Source organism: Mytilus galloprovincialis, chromosome 14, assembly GCF_965363235.1.
Source record: "Mytilus galloprovincialis chromosome 14, xbMytGall1.hap1.1, whole genome shotgun sequence".
NCBI classification, from domain to species: Eukaryota; Metazoa; Mollusca; class Bivalvia; order Mytilida; family Mytilidae; genus Mytilus; species Mytilus galloprovincialis.
Window position 1 is genome coordinate 37,036,610 of NC_134851.1, and position 17,918 is coordinate 37,054,527.

Here is a 17,918-nt window from a genome sequence, read left to right on the forward strand (position 1 = left end):
GTCGTAACTACAACCCCCTTCCCTTTTATGCATGTGACCTACCGATTTAGACTATTTACCGGATTTGTCATCACATAAGCAACACGACGGGTACCACATGTGGAGCAGGATCTGCTTAGTACCCTTCCGGAGCACCTGAGATCACCCCTAGTTTTTTGGTGGAGTTCGTGTTGTTTATTCTTTAGTTTTCTATGTTGTGTTATGTGGGCTGTTGTTTGTTTGCCTTTTTTATTCTTAGCCATGGAGTTGTCAGTTTGTTTTAGATTTATGAGTTTGACTGTCCCTTTGTTATCTTTCGTCCCTCTTATACAAGGAAGGTCGGTTGAAAACAAATCTGACGACAACAGTGTTGATTTCAGCCACCCAATTGTAAACGTTCCATTTCTATATAGCAACATTCAAGCAGAGCCTTTATACGAAGTATAATATATCTCCAAGTTACGACACCATATTTCAGGGCTTGTATTTCCTATGATGATTTCTTTTATAGAGCTCACTAGATCAAAAGTACAAAATGATGAAGATGAAATTACCCCATCGCGCATTTTACAGACGCCATTACGTACGTATTGGTTGACCGTTATGGAATATGTGTTTCACAGATGACAAAGTATAAGTTCCAATTTTTATAACTACAATCCCGTCGCCTTTTCCCCGAATGTCACCTACCGAATTATATTTATCACCGTGTTTGTACTTACATGAACAACAAGACGAGTGCCACATCAGAAGCTTACCCTTCAAACACCTAAGATAAATCCCAGTTTAAGGTGGTGTTCGTGTTGCTCAGTCTTTAGTTTCTATGTTGTATTTTTGTGTACTGGTGTTTGTCAGTTTGCCTTATACGTGAATATCGGTTTATTACTGTTGCCTTAATTTATATAGCCCAAAATTATAAAAAAAAAGAATAAAATCTTGCAAACATCATTATGCTGAAAATCGACTGAAATAAACATAACACTAGTTCTACAGTAGTTATCACACATTAGATGATGCATACGATGGATCTGTGCCTCAACTTACGGGAGAAATGTTTGTTGCAATCTTATACATTCAAATATCAGTAAATAAACTCATCATAGATATCAGGATTGAAATGTAGTATTTAATAAGACAATCCTTTATTTTTAACTTTTACTGATTGTGTCAGCAATATTTGACCGAGCCACAAATCGCACGAGTGACTCATGTACACCAGAAGTCATACGAATATTTATTTCTGATTGTTTATATTTGCAAATTTAGAACATCTAAATGATATTTATACCTACTATAACTTACTAGCCACAAAAACAGTTCGTCGATGTCTTGTCACATGTTTCCCCTAATCGCCTTTTTAGAGCGAATTATTTTATATTTGGAATATTTCTAGACCACTGACGTGAATTAAAATGACATTCATTTGCCTAGTTGACATAGTACTGCTATTCTCATAAAATATAATTCAATCTTAAATTCGTCTCAGATCTCAGTTGAAATAGAATACGCATAAATCATCAAAATTATGAATTTACAAAAGGTTTTATTATTAATGATTTAAAAACAATACAATAACAATTAACAGAAAAAAAACAGACTTTAGTACAGTTTCAAATGCATACACAACATACGTTGAAGGTCGATCTGGTCATATTATTACTTTTCAATAACCACACACCTCTGATACCACACCTAGAATAAACGTTTGTTTTCGAGCTCAACGAAGCGGGGCGAACATCTTTCCGTGTTCATTCTTTGCTAGCCAATAATAGCACGCCATCTCAATCTTCAAGTTTGTATTGTTTTTTCATCAATATTCTTGTCCAGAGATTCGTCTCCACTGTCTGTATTTTGAAAGCCTGGATTATCCAGCCCTTTGTGTTCATTTGTGTTTGATGTGTCCTCAGCTTGGACAATCAATTCAGTGTCTTTTACTTTCGGGTCTTCAGCTGGAACTATTGAATTAATGTCTTTAACATTTTGGTCTCCAGCTTGAACTATTGATTCAGTGTCTTTTACTTTTGGGTTTTCAGCTGGAACTATTGATTCAGTGTCTTTTATTTTTGGGTCTTCAGCTTCAACAATTGAATCAGTGTCTTTTACTTTTGGGTTTTCAGCTGGAACTATTGATTCAGTGTCTTTTATTTTGGGGTCTTCAGCTTCAACAATTGAATCAGTGTCTTTTACTTTTGGGTTTTCAACTTGAACTATTGATACAGTGTCTTTTATTTTAGAATCTGACAGAGTCACTTTCAAATGAGATTTGTAGACTTCTGGATAGTCTGGATGATTTATGTCTATCGTATCGTCAAAGTCATCTGCAAAACAAAACAAGCATACAGTTTTAGGGTTTAACAAATGGTTTAATAATTCTGTGACAATTTAGGGTAAGATTAGAGTAAATTACAGGGCTATTATTGCGAAATCAATTGATATAGAAGTAACACGACGAATGTCACATGTTGATCAGCATCTGAAAACCATTCTGTAGCATCTGAGAACATCGAAAGTTTTGGAGGGGATTTGTGTTGCTCATTTTTTTTTAAGTGTTCGTATACTTGTTTATGATATTTTTTGCCATGATATTGTCGGATTTTATCCTGGGCTTATGAGTTTTGATTTCCCTATTTGTATCTCCTGCATTCATATAAATATACAAGACGGACTCTTCAACTATTCTAACGTCTGCCAAATAAACGCAAAGTTTATTCACATGATACTAGAAGCATAAGGATAAATAGAAAAAAATGATAAATAAAATTATATACTAAAATGAAGACAATTTCAAATGCAATACCCTATATTTCTTTATAAACATTTGTATAAAGCAATATCAATTTTCTATTTGTTCAAAGCTATGCTGTTATGACCATTTGCCCACAAGCATATTTTTCTTCCTACAATAAGTTAATAGAAAAATAATAAAGCTTTGCTTACATACCTGATTCTAAAGGTATATTTTCATCATTAACTTGACTTAATTTTTCTTCATTATGCACAGGAACTTCAATTACATCCGAGCCTTTCTGAGATTCGGTGTTTGTCACTGTCGTTGTAACTTTGGCATCATGTGACGGCTTTTGTGATTCGGCTTCTGTCGTTGTATCTTTGGTATCATATGATGGTTTTGAAATCTCCAGATTCGTGTTTTCAAGTGGTTCTATTACAATCTCAGTCATTTCAGGCTTTTCAATTAATTCGATTGGTTCACCTTTCACTTTTGTCATATCAATCATCTGGATATGTTTATTATTAACATCCGGGTTAGTTGTGCAAACTTCGATGACTTCTTCCTCTAAGTATCCTACGAAAGAAACAGGTTTTTATAATTGGGGTTCAATGTTGGACATATATTGATCGTTCAACATCATGACCAAATCAATAAAATTAATATACTAGGAAATCAAAAGCAAAATAGTTTGGCATTTGTAGGATACGTTTTCATTTGACAAAGATGGTAAACAATTATAATTTCTCTGTGTGTTTTCAAATATTAACATTTCCCGCCAAGAAAGTTGAATTAAGACAATTGTGGCTATTCTATTTAAGCTTATTCTCATAACAAACGTGTTGCACGTGTGTAATTATATACCCAATTTTTCAATTAATTTTTTTTGGAGCGAAATAATGACAATCTGAATTAGGTGAAGCATAGTCATATAATAACACTATGAATTCAGACTTTCTTTCTCGCCCTCCATATATAAATAAAAAGAAACACGATGGAATTGCTTTAGACACAACAATGTATTAGCAGTTACAGATAAGCTGACTGCCTTCAATTAAAGGTCAATACAATGTAATATCGTATAGCCAGCTTTCTCTGTAGCCAAAAAAAAAAAATAAAAAAATAAAAATAATTGTAAAATAAAGGGCATATACCACAAAAACGGGAAACGTCTACTAGATCAAAACGCCACGAACAACAAACCCCGAAAGTTCACCTTTCAATTGAAATAAGGAGGAAAACACATTTGTATTTTTAACGTTTCTACATTATATTTGATAATGGAAGTGCTTAATTCAAGATAATTCAAAACATTCGAAAATCGTAACCAGTCATTTTCATATCAGTTTTTGTATCTTATAAATAAATAGATTACCTTTTTGTAGAAATTTTGGACCTACAACTGCCATAAGGGTTGCTCCTATTGGTGCACATATTATAATTGCAAGGACTGACAATGTTAAAATATCTGTGGCATAATTCAACATTTCTTGGTCCGGATTTGACATTTCCCTTACTTTATCTAATGCAAGTCCTCCAATAGCAGCCTAAAAATAACAATTTTTTTAATTTTGTAAACATTACCACGCTCCTCCCTTCTATTTGTGAAAATATTACAAAAACCATGTTATGAGATTGAAAACATTTTTGTTTAACTTAGTGAAGAAGGTGTGTTATGCATTTGCAAACATTCGTTGCATGATCTCCACCTTGACTACTTCAATTATTTGGCAAAACCTTTTGGATTCTTCAACTTCGGAATTTTTGGACTTCTGTGCTCTTTAACTTCGAACGTTATTCGGTCTTTTGAACTTTTTTTATTAGTGCGTCACATAATGAGTCTTTTGTAAACTAAACGGCGCGCGTATGATGTTCACAATTTTATAATGGTATCTATTGTGATTTTTTTTTATCTTATACATCTAACAACACTTGTACAGGTTCCCTTTTCATATACCATTTGACAGACCACGTTATAACTTGTGACTTTTAACATTGTTATCCAACCTTCTTCAATAGTTCAAAGACTCCATTCTTGTCAACACGTTTTTCTACTTCTATGAAAACAATTGTCGTTGGCCCCGAAACAATGTCTTGTTTGTTTGTTTGTAAATTTCATTATATTAACTGTTTTTTTCAAAATAAAATATTAAATAAAAGATGTCTACAAGACGTTTATTTAAGTCATTTTGTTTCAATGCAGTTTACCAGAAAATAGATTGGCTGATTGTTGGATGCTTAATATTTAGTGGTTATAATAAAAAAAGGGGTTGGATAAAGTTATATTATATTGAAGCGTTATGATATTACCTGCACAGTGGCTTTAGACAACCAGGTTAGAGTTATAAAAATTCTTTCTTTGATATTAAATCCAGTACGCAGTGTAACTGTAAAATCAACCCCACTTCTCACTACTAGACCAATTGCTAGTGTAAGTATTCCTAAACCTGTAATTAAGAAGAAAGTACAATGAAATATCAACATAAAGGTGAAAATTCAGTTAAATCACTTAGACCAGGGTAAAAGTATCATATCAGAGGAGCAATCTGTGAACTTAGATTCAAAATAGATATGTATGACTGCAGCAGGGAAAGAAGAGTAAACTGACAACAAGGATGTTTTGGTAATAGAGGTGGCCGTCATCAAAGGTTTAACAATTTATATAAGTAAAACAGCACTAGTTTCATTGTTTGTTTTGTTTTCATTCAAATGTCATATGCTGCCTCACTACGTCAAATGCAAAATCCAAATTGGTAATGCATATAAAAATTATAAAATATTGATTGACCGAGAAAAACTGTTCTATAATCAATCTATAATCAAATTTTAATGTAAAATATATAGCACTAAATAGAACTTAAATTTCTACACATTTAATAACCAAAAAATCCACAATTGTTCTACATTCCTGTTGTTTTATAAAGAGGGGGGTCTTGTTGCTCAGTATTGAGTTTTTCATGTAGTCTTTCGTGAATTTTGTTAGTTTTTGACAAAGCGTTGTCAGTTCATCTCGACGGTAGAATGAATTTTTCATACTCTCTGCCTCTTTTTCCCTCCAATATGACGGACTATGACGGATAGCAAAACATTTCTAGAAATTGTGAGAATGCAATAGACAAAAAAATAATAGACAACATACATTACGACAAATAAAACAAATAATTGTGTTGTCTTAAATACAACAAACACGAATTCGTCACATTTTTGGAAATAAATCAATTATAAAATTCCAAACTTAAAAACCGTCATTGATGGTCAATTAGAGCATTCAAGTTTGAAAAATGGTCAATGTTAGAGCATTGAATGATCAAGTCGAATTAATACCCACCAGCTGTACTTGACTGTATTTTCCCAATATCAACTGCTGCACCAATCAATCCGAATAGAAAATGTTGAGCAATCAACCATACCAAAGCCATGACACCAGATACTTCGTCCTAAATGGTAAAAAATGTAAATAATTATAATACATTAATTTTTTTTTAAATGGATGCAATACAGAAAAATGGACAATTTACTTATCGCTGAACTGATATCAGAGGGTCTGGCTAGCGTTTACATAATAGAAAGTAAAAAATCCATTTCCCTACAATTTTAGAAAAATAGGCCAAAACATAAAGAAAACAGAAAAAAATAAAAGGAGCTATTTTTGAATAAAGATATTAATATTGGGCAAAACAAAGAGCAGAAACCATTTATGATTCCCGCCATCCACAACTTCATACCAAGCATATGGTAGTTATTTACCTGTTCACCTGGTTTACGTCGTAAGCGCCATTTGTAACCTGCAACAGTCGCAGTCGTTAGACACCCAAGGGGACCAGCTCCTGAAAGTCCAATTTCGGAACTTCCAAATATGGCTATCATACCGAATCCAAATAATAACAAAGAACGATAAAACACTTTATTTGCCTACAAATATAAATTGTTGATTATATCTGTAAATCAAACATGTATGTAAACATTACAAAGATAAATAGATACAGACTTTTCACTGGTATCCAGTTGAATCTAGTTTTGTGATCTTTACAAATTTAGTTTTGTTTAGTATTTTCAGATAACAAAAAGTACATACAAATAAACATGACCCCACTTCATCTTTTAACTGCGTATAACATCCGATTGTCCTATCTAATGGAAATTAAGAAACATATGATATGATTTTACTAGTGTGATGGTATAGGTTTTGCATAACATGCATTTTAAATTCTGATTCTTTTTTTGTAGGCAGCATTTTCAGAAATAGTTTCGTAGTTCAGCAATCGCAATGATAAAAGCACTCATAAACTTCTTAAATACAGTATTGTTGTATTATCGTTGAAGATCTGTTTGTTTAAATAACTGCCAATGTGGTGAATTTCCTGAAGAAATTATGTTTGGGGTTGTCATCCTGCAATTGTCCAGGTTTCGTGAAACAATGTGTGCCACTGTCAAGCACACATGTTACGTGTTATAACATGCATCTTGAATACTAGCAATCATTACTTACGCTGTCTTTCGAAGGAATGTACCATAGAAATATCCCTGCTACAAATCCGTAGATTATGCCTACAAATACCCCTAAAGGACCCTTCACAATAGTCACAGCAAGATTACCTAGGACAAAAAAGAAGAAATAATTGTTTTATCTTTGAGACTGTGTGTTTTTTTCTAGATATCTTTTGGTTATTTGGGTTGTTGGGTTGATGTTTTATAGATGTACACCCCATGTCTCCTTTATTCCTACTAATTATGATAACGAAAGCCATCCGACTAGTTAATTTCTTAATACATTTGCTGGAATGTTCGATTGCCTCATGTATTAGCTTTGTTAAAGATTCCCTCAGTTTTAGTTTGTAACCCGGATTTTTTTTTCTCAATCGATTTATCAATTTCGAACAGCGGTATACTGCTGTTGCCTTTATTAAGCTTGCGAAAGTTTTTCAGTCGTCTACCTCCTTATGAGTGTGATTGTAGAGGAGACAAGCGAGCTAAGAGTCGGAATCCTGTCTCTTTTCTATAGTATCTTAAAACGGACTACAGTTCATTCCTTAGCTAGAAAACAATCTGAATGGACTGTTACTGTATCTGGTTTTACAAATGTTTGTTTAATTTACATATACCATTTGCCAGACCTATATGAAGCATGTTTACCTTTACACATGAATGGCATTTAATGATCTTAAATGTTTCTAACGATTCAGAAAAAAAACATCATTGATATATACTTTCTAATAATCATAAAATTATTACTTTGACAGTTGTAGTTCATACCTTCAGAAAATATGATTCCCATGAAGACAGAAAACCCCGTGACACACAGAACATTGTCAAGTCCTCCAGCAGCCAATAACATCGTTGGAATTCCCTTCTCCACTCCGTACTGACGATCTTGTAAATTTACGAGGGAGGGTACTGTTACAGCCGGTGACAAAGCTCCCAGAATGCATCTAAAATTAATAGTTGTTGAATACGAAATTACAACTGTTACAATTCTTATTCATTTCAAATCAAAGGCAAGATATGCTTTCTAGATATAATTCGCAGTGGCGGGGGTCCCGGGGGTTAGACCCCTTTTTTGACGATCAATGCATTTGAATGGAACCCCCTTTTACTCAGGGTTGGGGCCCCCTTTTTAAAGCGGCTGGATCTGTTCCTAATTCGAGAGTTATTGCAGTGAAGGTAGAATAGTAAGAAATTATTAAGACTCATAAAACCTACAACCACACACTTTCGGGGATTTTTTTTGAAAAAGCAGTATCTTTTTTTTTTTGTGCTACGGTTTCAGAGTTAGATTCGAAACCAAAACTGTTCATAATGACTAACCCTAACATAAGGCTCCATATCCATGGAAACCCGAGGATAAAGTGTGATGCTATTCCCACTGTTATAATCTCACAGGTACAGGGTAAGAGTGCCAATCGTAGAACAGCCCATGATAACTTCCGTAACTTCACGATATCCAAACCAAGACCTGCTCTGGTTAGTATGACAGTTAGGGCTATTTTCCTACAAAGATACAAGAAAACATTCATATTTGGTTGGCTCGTGGAATGAAAACAACTATGTGGAAATGAAATTGAAAAGTATGTAAGAAATTATTTAGCTTATTGTTGGTGTTTATCAATTACAAATATGCTTATATACAAATAGCACTAACAAACAAAATCTTGATATGAATAAATACTTTATTTGAAAGAAGCATACACACATGCTAAGACAAACGAAGACATACACAATACATGTCAAACGAAGACATACACAATACATGTCAAACGAAGACATACACAATACATGTCAAACGAAGACATACACAATACATGTCAAACAAACAAAAAACAGCAGAGAACAGTAGTAGCGGAGTTATTCTGTCGGAAATTTACATTACACTTGTAATAAATCATTTAACTTGTAACGATATGACCATGGATAGTAAAAATTATGAAAATCGATTCGCAGATATCTGTATGCTGGACATGATAGTTTAAAACAAAATGATATTCGGCCTCTAGGAAAAGCACTTTACTCTGGAATAGCGGTATAATAGATTACATGAGCTTATTATTGTCCTTCAAAATAGAATATTACACGGAAGAAGCATATTTATAAGAAATAATCATCTATCAGAATGAATGCATGCTAGACTTAGAACATTTTCTTGTTTATTTAAACTTGCCTGAGTGCACCTGACCATTTAGAGTCGATACTTTCGCCAACTGTGTCGACACCAGGTATATTTCTAAGTAATACTCCGACAATTAACATACCTAAAACACAATACCATCAATTCATTATCAGCAAAACTATACTGCAAGTATATTTGCGAGGAAGGACAGAGTGTTTCTACCAAAAACAATTTGCATACTTTTTTGACACATTTTATTTGGTGCTGGAATGGTTTTCGTCTGTGCTGAAGTGTAAAGCGCAACAACCGTTACACTTTTAAGAGGTTGGGGCATATATTTCTTTAGATAATCTGTACTCATACCTCGTTTTTGAATTACTAATGTCTAGTTTCATTTCTATAAGTACCATATGTATGCGTGCCAATAACATGTAACCATGTTTTGTTCTCTTACATTTATCATTTTCCTTTTTTCGTGTTCAATATGTTAATTTTTAAAGGTTCACCAAGGATAAAAGTTTATCGTGTGAAATGAATGGAAATGAACGAAAAAAAAAAAAAAAAAATATGCAAAATTCTCTTTAATTATCTCACCTAACAAGGGAGGTAGTCTAATAAGAGAAATCAGATAGCCTCCAATAGCACAGCCAATAAACAGTATTAGCAAAGAAAACAAATTTCCTCCCGGAAGTGCTTGTCCGTGAGTTAACGAATAGATAATAATCCATAACTGGACGCAGACGACAGTAAACTGGAGATAGGTGGCAACATTTTCGTGAAGAGGCAACATGAAGGCATGCCCGAGCCGCTGTATTCGTGATGGATACTCCGGAAGGGGGTTGTGACTCGTAAGACATGGTATACAACACGTGGTACATGTATCTTGTATCTGATCTATTTTACTTGGTGTTTTATTTGATTCGTTGTCTTTTTTGTTATCTTCATCTTCATCTTTATTTCCGTTTGGAATCTTTCCGTTTCCGGCACCATGGTTTATGTCACGTTGACGTATTTCAGATTTTCCATTCATTTTATTGCAATTAGTTCTGAAAAACAAATATATGGGTAAAGATCATATTTTAGTCATACGCTGTATTGGCATACATATATTTATCAGTATGATAAATTACACATGAGGATCTGGATAGGGATTCCTTCATTTATTTATTTATTTATTCTATAATTTCTTTTATCATTTTTCTCTATTCTTTATTCATTTTGACCTGTCTTTATATTTCAGGGAACTTTTATTCTCTATTCTTCATTTGTTTCCAATTTTCCTCAATTCTTTATTTTGGTCACCCCGCTATACTCTGCACGTTTTGCAAATTAGTATTCCCTATTCTGTAGACCATATCCAGACTTTAACATCATATGCCATGTATGGGTATTCGTTTTTGACATAAACAGCCGAAAACAATACATGCAATATAAAACTAGAAGTCATCATCATATGTTATTTTTAAATTGTACAACCACAGTATGTTTTAATTTTAGTCATTTTAGTAAGATAGGTCTCTTTTAATGTACAATGTATATTATAGGTCTCTTTTAATGTACAATGTATATTATAGGTCTCTTTTAATGTACAGTGTATATTATAGGCCTCTTTTAATGTACAATGTATATTATAGGCCTCTTTTAATGTACAATGCATATTATAGGCCTCTTTTAATGTACAATGCATATTATAGGCCTCTTTTAATGTACAATGCATATTATAGGCCTCTTCTAATGTACAATGCATATTATAAGCCTCTTTTAATGTACAATGCATATTATAGGCCTCTTTTAATGTACAATGCAATGTACAATGTATATTATAGGTCTCTTTTAATGTACAATGTATATTATTAGGTCTCTTTTAATGTACAATGTATATTATTAGGTCTCTTTTAATGTACAATGTATATTATAGGTCTCTTTTAATGTATATTTATTAATAGAGACATATGTATAATATATTATAGTATATGTCTCTAGTGTAACGTATTGAGGAAACAACTATTTGTTGCTCGGGAGGAGTCTTTCATGTGCCCTCTAATTTGGAACACTGTTTTGACAGAAATGGTAATCTTTCATAATTCGTTGAAATAAATATTCTAAACATCAAAGAAATAGAAAAATATTTTATAATATTTTATGTAAAACCAATTGTTAACAAGTATAATTGGTCACTTGTCAATCTAAAACGGACTGGACCAAAATGTTCACTTGTGTCGGTCAATACCAAAATCTAAATCGGTTTGGATCAATTTGATAACAAATGTCGGTCACTTGCTACCTTGTCACTCAAACACGGACCGGACGAATTAGTTAACAAGTATTGGTCATTTGTCAATCTTTTGAAGACCTCATTGTGGAAAAAATAAAAATCCCCCCAATTTCTGTGTGACGTTACAATTTAATGTTTTTGTGGGTATTGACATTATTTATAGGACATCGCCGACCGTCAATCACTAAAAATATAGTATACATATACAATGAATGCTTGAATTTTTTTTCAAAAACATAAGTGTATATGACCTGTACAATGAAAATATACCTCGAGGCATATTGTTGTTTGTAAAACATATAATGTCAACACATACAAAAGATAAAGCGCACTGGTTTAATTTTGTCATAGTCTTGTGCGTTCGTGCGTCCTTTAGGACCACACCTTATTGCGCCATAAGTTTTGAAATACAAAGAAACCTATTGCGCAAATTTGGAGAATTTTTATTTTGTAAAAGAAACTATGTAAGCAAACGAAATGAAAGTCACCTCTGTGCGGAAATACTCCAACTTCTTGTATTTATCTAGAATTCTTTTTAGTTTTCCGTCTGACTTAGTTAGTTTTCTTCTTTTTATGTACAATAAATGTCGAACTTAGTCCTTTCAAGTTTTTCTTAATCAATATTGAACAATTTCGAACTAATGATCTAGTGTGGTTTCTTGGACATCATTTATGCAACTTCCAAGCAAGGACCGAAGCTCATAAACTCGGCAATCAAACGCAGGACTTCGGGAATGTCCGGAGAGGCGACAACCTTGCTTCGGAAGTTGATCATTTATGGTGTCTTTAAATTACAGACCATTGGAAGTATTTGGACGCAAGTATATTTATCGAGGATTTTCTAAATTGATTTCTGATTAATATAAAACTAAGAAGAGTCGGTATGGTTGCCAATAGGACAATTATCCACCAAAGCTCAATTGAAGTGAATGTAAGCAATTATAGGAAACCGTACGCCCTTCAACAATAAAGAAAACATATCTTATAGTCGCTTTTAAAAGGCAGGAAAAATATAAAAAAAACTAACAGCTTCATTTTTACAATTTGTCAAACCAAATTACATGACAGACATGAAACAACGACAACTACTAAACTACAGGCTCCTGACTTGAACAGACATCTCTTTAAAGCAAAACCACCCTTTTGGAATTAAAAAGAAGTTCGCACTATGTATACGAGTTCTATAAAATGTGTTTAGTCTGCAAAACAAATTCTAATTTCATCAATTTTATTTGAGATATACAACTAACTTACCCGTTGTAACACCTTGCAAGTTTTATTCCTTAATTCTTTTAAAATTAACATTTTTTCTGTCTCCAATGAGATAAAAAAAAATCTTGCTTGACCTGATAAGGTTTATTATCCTCCATTAGTACGCACGTCCAAATTTGATATTCACCGTAATATTGGATAAAAGTTTATACGGGTCAACATACTAAACTTTAAACAGTCGAAGTTATGTAACATCATATACAATGTAACATGCATGATACTTATTATCCAGTAGTTTATGTTTATTTAAATTTAATTTAATTTCTGACGAGTGCCACAAGCGGAGCTGGAATTACTTTCACTTTCGGAAGACCTGGTTTCACTTGCAGTATTTTTTTAAAGATAGTTTTGCTAAACATTTATATTTCTGTTAGGTGTTTGTGAACTGGTAATTGTGTCTGTTCGCATTTTTTTCTTTTGGCCAAGTCGTCTTTTTTCATCATATAGTTTGTGATACCCTTCTTTGTATTTTCTCCTTCACCCCCCTTTTTTAAAACTAAGCCACATAAACGTAACCGGTGCTAGGGGTCGTATAAAACCTGACAGATGAATGAGAGTTTTTGTTCCATGTTGTCAATAATACTTTGAGATGAATAACCGCAATAATAGTTATCAAATGTTACAGGCTTATAATTTGATAAGTCAGACGCACGTTTCGTCTTCATAAGACCCATCAGTGACACTCAGGTCAAAAAAGTTATAAAGCCAAACAAGTAAAAATTTGAATAGCAATGAGGACCCAAAGTTCTAAAAAGTTTTGTTAAATACGACTGCGGTAATCTATGCCTGACAATACAAACGTCTGTTCCTTTGCGTTGTGTTTTGCTGTGAATGTATTTATTTGTGTGTCACGAATGAATAAACTCTGTATTCTTTCTTTTCTATCGAAGAAGAAAATATTATAATGGCATCTTTAGTGAGACAACCTTGGTCTATTGATATTAGTGAATTTACTTTTTTCGGGATAAATTCTGTTATCTGAACCTGTTCAAATAAAATTAATATCAGTTGACTAAAAAAAAATAGTTTGTTTTTAAATTTTGGGTAATTTGATTTCGAAAATATATATTTTCAGATCCCTTATAAATGCACGCATTAACGACCTCATCAAAGAACAGTACTTCGATTTGTGTCGCGCGCACGAAGATTAAGGGGATAGAGTCAATGAGACAGCAGAAAGACAACAATAAAAAAGATGTAGAAAAAAACGAATGAACAAAGAGGTAGCAATTAATCTCATTCTGACTAAATTTGGATATAGTTTAAAAAAAACACATAGTAGGTCAAAATATACATGTACTAAGTTTTGAATGCCTGTGGTATTTCCTGATTTAAATAATTCAACCACTAGAATGCTGTACAAAAATTAATACAAATAATTAAACAACACATACTAGTCAAATAACATAATATTACAGATTACCGAGGTCGGAGATACAGGGATTATTTTAGTAAGTTTTATTAATGAAAATTATAAAGTTGTAAAAGTTATTATAATTACTTATGTAACATATCTTTTCGTTAATAATGCATGTTTAAAATATTAATTATCTGTAGTTTTTGTCTCTTACAAGGTTAAAACACTACAACATGTACTGTCCTAAGGCACGATGGCATGAAGTGACATTAAAATTACACGTGACTTTTAGACCTCCTTCATTTGATGGTACACAATGACTATGTACAGCATGACCACAACATGCCTTTTGGTGTGTGTTTTGTAAATTGTTAATGATGTAAATTCTTAGGAAGAATTGTTTAATCTACTTTTATAAACCTGTTTGCTCTAGATATATTTTTTTGGTTAAAAAGTTGCAAAAAATCGTGATGTGTAATCAAACAGAGGAAAGAGGGAAAGGATACTATTGAGACAATAATTAAATAATAAGTTATAGAAAACATTTATCAGTACAAGACATTTAATATGTCAAAGATTTCTCTATAAGTCCAAACAGAACTAGCTCTTTTTCCGTTTGCTATAAACTTTTTTTTTTTCATTTTCATTAAACTATATGTCTTTTAAGAGCAGTTTATTTCAAATGATAATGAGTAACATTTTATAGCAAATTTCTTTATAGATCGATTTTAAACATATAAAGCAATTCTTCTTTCTTTTTTCTACACACATTTCATTTGATAGTCTACAGAGTTAGATAATTTCTGAAATAAAGAACACGTCAGGTACGTCAGACACAACAGAACCAGTATTCCTGGTTGCTATTAAAAAATGTTTTAGCAATCTTGTATAGCAGATTTTGACCCGTGCTGTCGTACCGATAATAAGCAATAAAAGAGGGACGAAAGATACCAAAGGGACAGTCAAACTCATAAATCTAATATAAACTGACAACGCCATGGCTAAAAATGAAAAAGACAAACAGAAAAACAATAGTACACATGACACAACATAGAAAACTAAAGAATAAACAACACGAACCCCACCAAAAACTAGGGGTGATCTCAGGTGCTCCGGAAGGGTAAGCAGATCCTGCTCCACATGTGGCACCCGTCGTGTTGCTTATGTGATTACAAATCCGGTAAAATAAGGTGTGGATAAAATAAGGTGTGGATAGGATGAAAAATAAAACATGTTTAGCATAGATAACACGTGCAAAGGTCCAAAATTTAGTCTCCTTTAGCTGATGCTGTTCAGTTCTCTTTAATGGCATGTATTGGCAATTTTAATTGTAGCTGTTAAAGATGTTCGCTACTCTGTTAAAAAATAACAAGCTTTTTAAAAAACTATTACGAATTGATAGTATATAAATAAAGAAACTAAAAAAGTAGAAAAAATGGAGGGCCCGTGTGCTCGTTTTCGAAATACATTGTATAAGCCATTGAAAATTTGGCGAGAAATAATTCTCGCTAGATTTTTCTTATATTTAACATTGACACCTTATTTGCTTCAAAAACTATGAAAAAATAACAAGAATGTTATAAAATTTTGAAATATGGCTTTTTAAACTTTATGTAATAAAATTATGAAACGAAAATAGGGGATAGTGGGCAACTTTTGTTAATGACAATACATGGATAAAACCAGAAGATTCCGAAAATCTGGCAAAAAATAAAAGATGGAGGAGCAAACATCCCTAACGCTATCCTAATTTACATTTGTAATCAATATACTATTTAGGGACATTCTCTGTTTGAAATTTCTCGTTTCTAAGTTTCCAACTTGGATGCTAGAAATGTAAGCTCCGAACTTGTAACTGTCAATTTTGAAATGACTGCATTAAAAAATAACTGTCAACTTTGACTTTTAAAAAAAATTGAACCCACATGTCATTTGTAAACATGCTACATTGTATGTACAATATAATAACAGCAAATCGTAAGATACTCGAAGAGAGAAACATGCATACATAATAAAATAGTTAAAGGAGTACCACATATATGAAGTTGAATGAAATTAGAAAGAAACGAAACGAGAAAAGGATAAGAACGAATTAAGGAAATCATTAACAATGGGAGTGGTTTCCATTTTTAGGAAAAATTAAGAAATAAAATAAAAACATGGATGTGATGTCCCCCGGTATGACGTATTAATTTGACAAGTGGTAAAAATAATGTCCGGGCCAAACAAATTTATGATGTTTTGTGTCGGATAAGTGAAAAACGACACAAGAATAGGTGTAACATATCTATCAACTATTTATGGACAAATGTCATAAATGTCATCTACGTGCCAGCCTTTATTACATCGTCTCAGTTTGGGTATTATTTCTATTTCTATGACAAAAAATAGTAAGTCTTATGAAAAACAGTTTTAGAATTATTGCATACAAATAAAGGAAGTGAAAATGCAGAAAAAAAAAGAAAGGGTCTGTGTGCTTGTTTCCAAATTCCTAAGTATACTGCATCATGGGATGTTCCCAAATGTTTTGTAGGTCCCCCCTTTAATGACAGTTTTTATTTTACTTTTGACAGTTGTAGTTTTTATTTTACTTTTGACAGTTGTAGTTTTTATTTTACTTTTGACAGTTGTCTACATCATATTTCTGTGAGTCCTGACTGACCCTCTTTTAAAAATCCTGGTCCCACCGCTACCAAACGTACGATAACAGGTTTGGTTTACTTACAAAATAGAAAAATGTTTGAAAAATTGAGTTTTTGACAAACATGTGCATAATAGATAAACTTTATTTGACTTATTCACTGGTAAGATAGAAGTTTTGACTCATTACAATTACAATAAAACATACACCTAAAATAAAAGATTTAAGAAAGAAATAACACACCAGCCAATAGAGTACATGTATGCTTCATTCGACAGTTTCCACAAATATTTGAAGACATACTCTTTAATAACGGGTTAGATATTGTCCTATGTTCTTGTTGTATTGTGTTGTTGAGACCTTAATGTATTTATCTGTCAAGTTAGTGGTCTAATAAATTCATAGATGTTTTCAAACTTTTTGTTATTTGTGTCAATCTTAAAATTTTGATATTTTCCTAGGTTATTTTTATCATCGGAAACTGTTCTCCAACAAAATATACGGTATTGAAAGCTTGCATTGCAATCGAATAAAAATGTTCATAAGCATGCAATTAGATTTTTGCTTAGACCTAGTGGTGACTGCACTAATTAAGCGCACCTGTATCACCGTGAAAAAAAATACTAAAAGATGTACATGTGTATGCGATATACTATTGGTTGCAGTACTATATATATGTAATGTTATGCAAACAGTAACATATATACACAAAATAAAATATTTGAATTAATATATCATTCTACAATACTATTAATTTACCTCCTTTTTTTCAAAACAAACACAATTACAGCACACTTTTAAATATAATATTTAAATTGTACCTATTTCCGCAATTTCCAGGCCACTTTTTTCAAAACTAACACAGTTCCAACACACAATTAAATAAAATATCTAAATTCGATTAGTGCTGATTTAACTATTCGAACACAATTAAATAAGATGCTGAAATTCGTACCTGTTTCTGCAATTCTGTTCAAAGCCTCTTTTTCAAAACAAACAAAATTCCAACTGACAAAAAAAAATATATCTTAATAGTCCTCCCTGTCACTCTAACATATGACA

General features: G+C 32.4%; 1 protein-coding gene across 1 annotated transcript; it reads right to left on the bottom strand.

The window, feature by feature from the left end:
* Positions 1–1,502: 1,502 nt before the first annotated feature.
* Positions 1,503–17,701, bottom strand: LOC143058025 (sodium/hydrogen exchanger 9B2-like). The gene is made up of 12 exons (XM_076231486.1): positions 17,678–17,701; positions 9,906–10,357; positions 9,363–9,453; positions 8,513–8,695; positions 7,961–8,136; positions 7,197–7,303; positions 6,455–6,619; positions 6,036–6,144; positions 5,018–5,154; positions 4,083–4,254; positions 2,921–3,283; positions 1,503–2,297 (listed from the first exon to the last, which is right to left on the bottom strand). Exons 2-12 carry the CDS (start codon positions 10,339–10,341, stop codon positions 1,768–1,770), a joined length of 2,469 nt encoding a protein of 822 aa, XP_076087601.1. The 5' UTR covers positions 10,342–10,357; positions 17,678–17,701; the 3' UTR covers positions 1,503–1,767.
* Positions 17,702–17,918: the final 217 nt, after the last annotated feature.

What these genes read in the sequence shown, in the direction of transcription:
- LOC143058025 (XM_076231486.1), bottom strand. Translation starts at nt 10,341, where the DNA reads ATGAATGGAAAATCTGAAATACGTCAACGTGACATAAACCATGGTGCC. An exon ending in TGTCTAAAGCCACTGTGCAG is followed by an intron (nt 4,255 to 5,017) that starts GTAATATCATAA and finishes TGTTATTTTTAG; the next exon opens with GCTGCTATTGGAGGACTTGC. An exon ending in TCCAAAATTTCTACAAAAAG is followed by an intron (nt 3,284 to 4,082) that starts GTAATCTATTTA and finishes TTTCTTTCGTAG; the next exon opens with GATACTTAGAGGAAGAAGTC.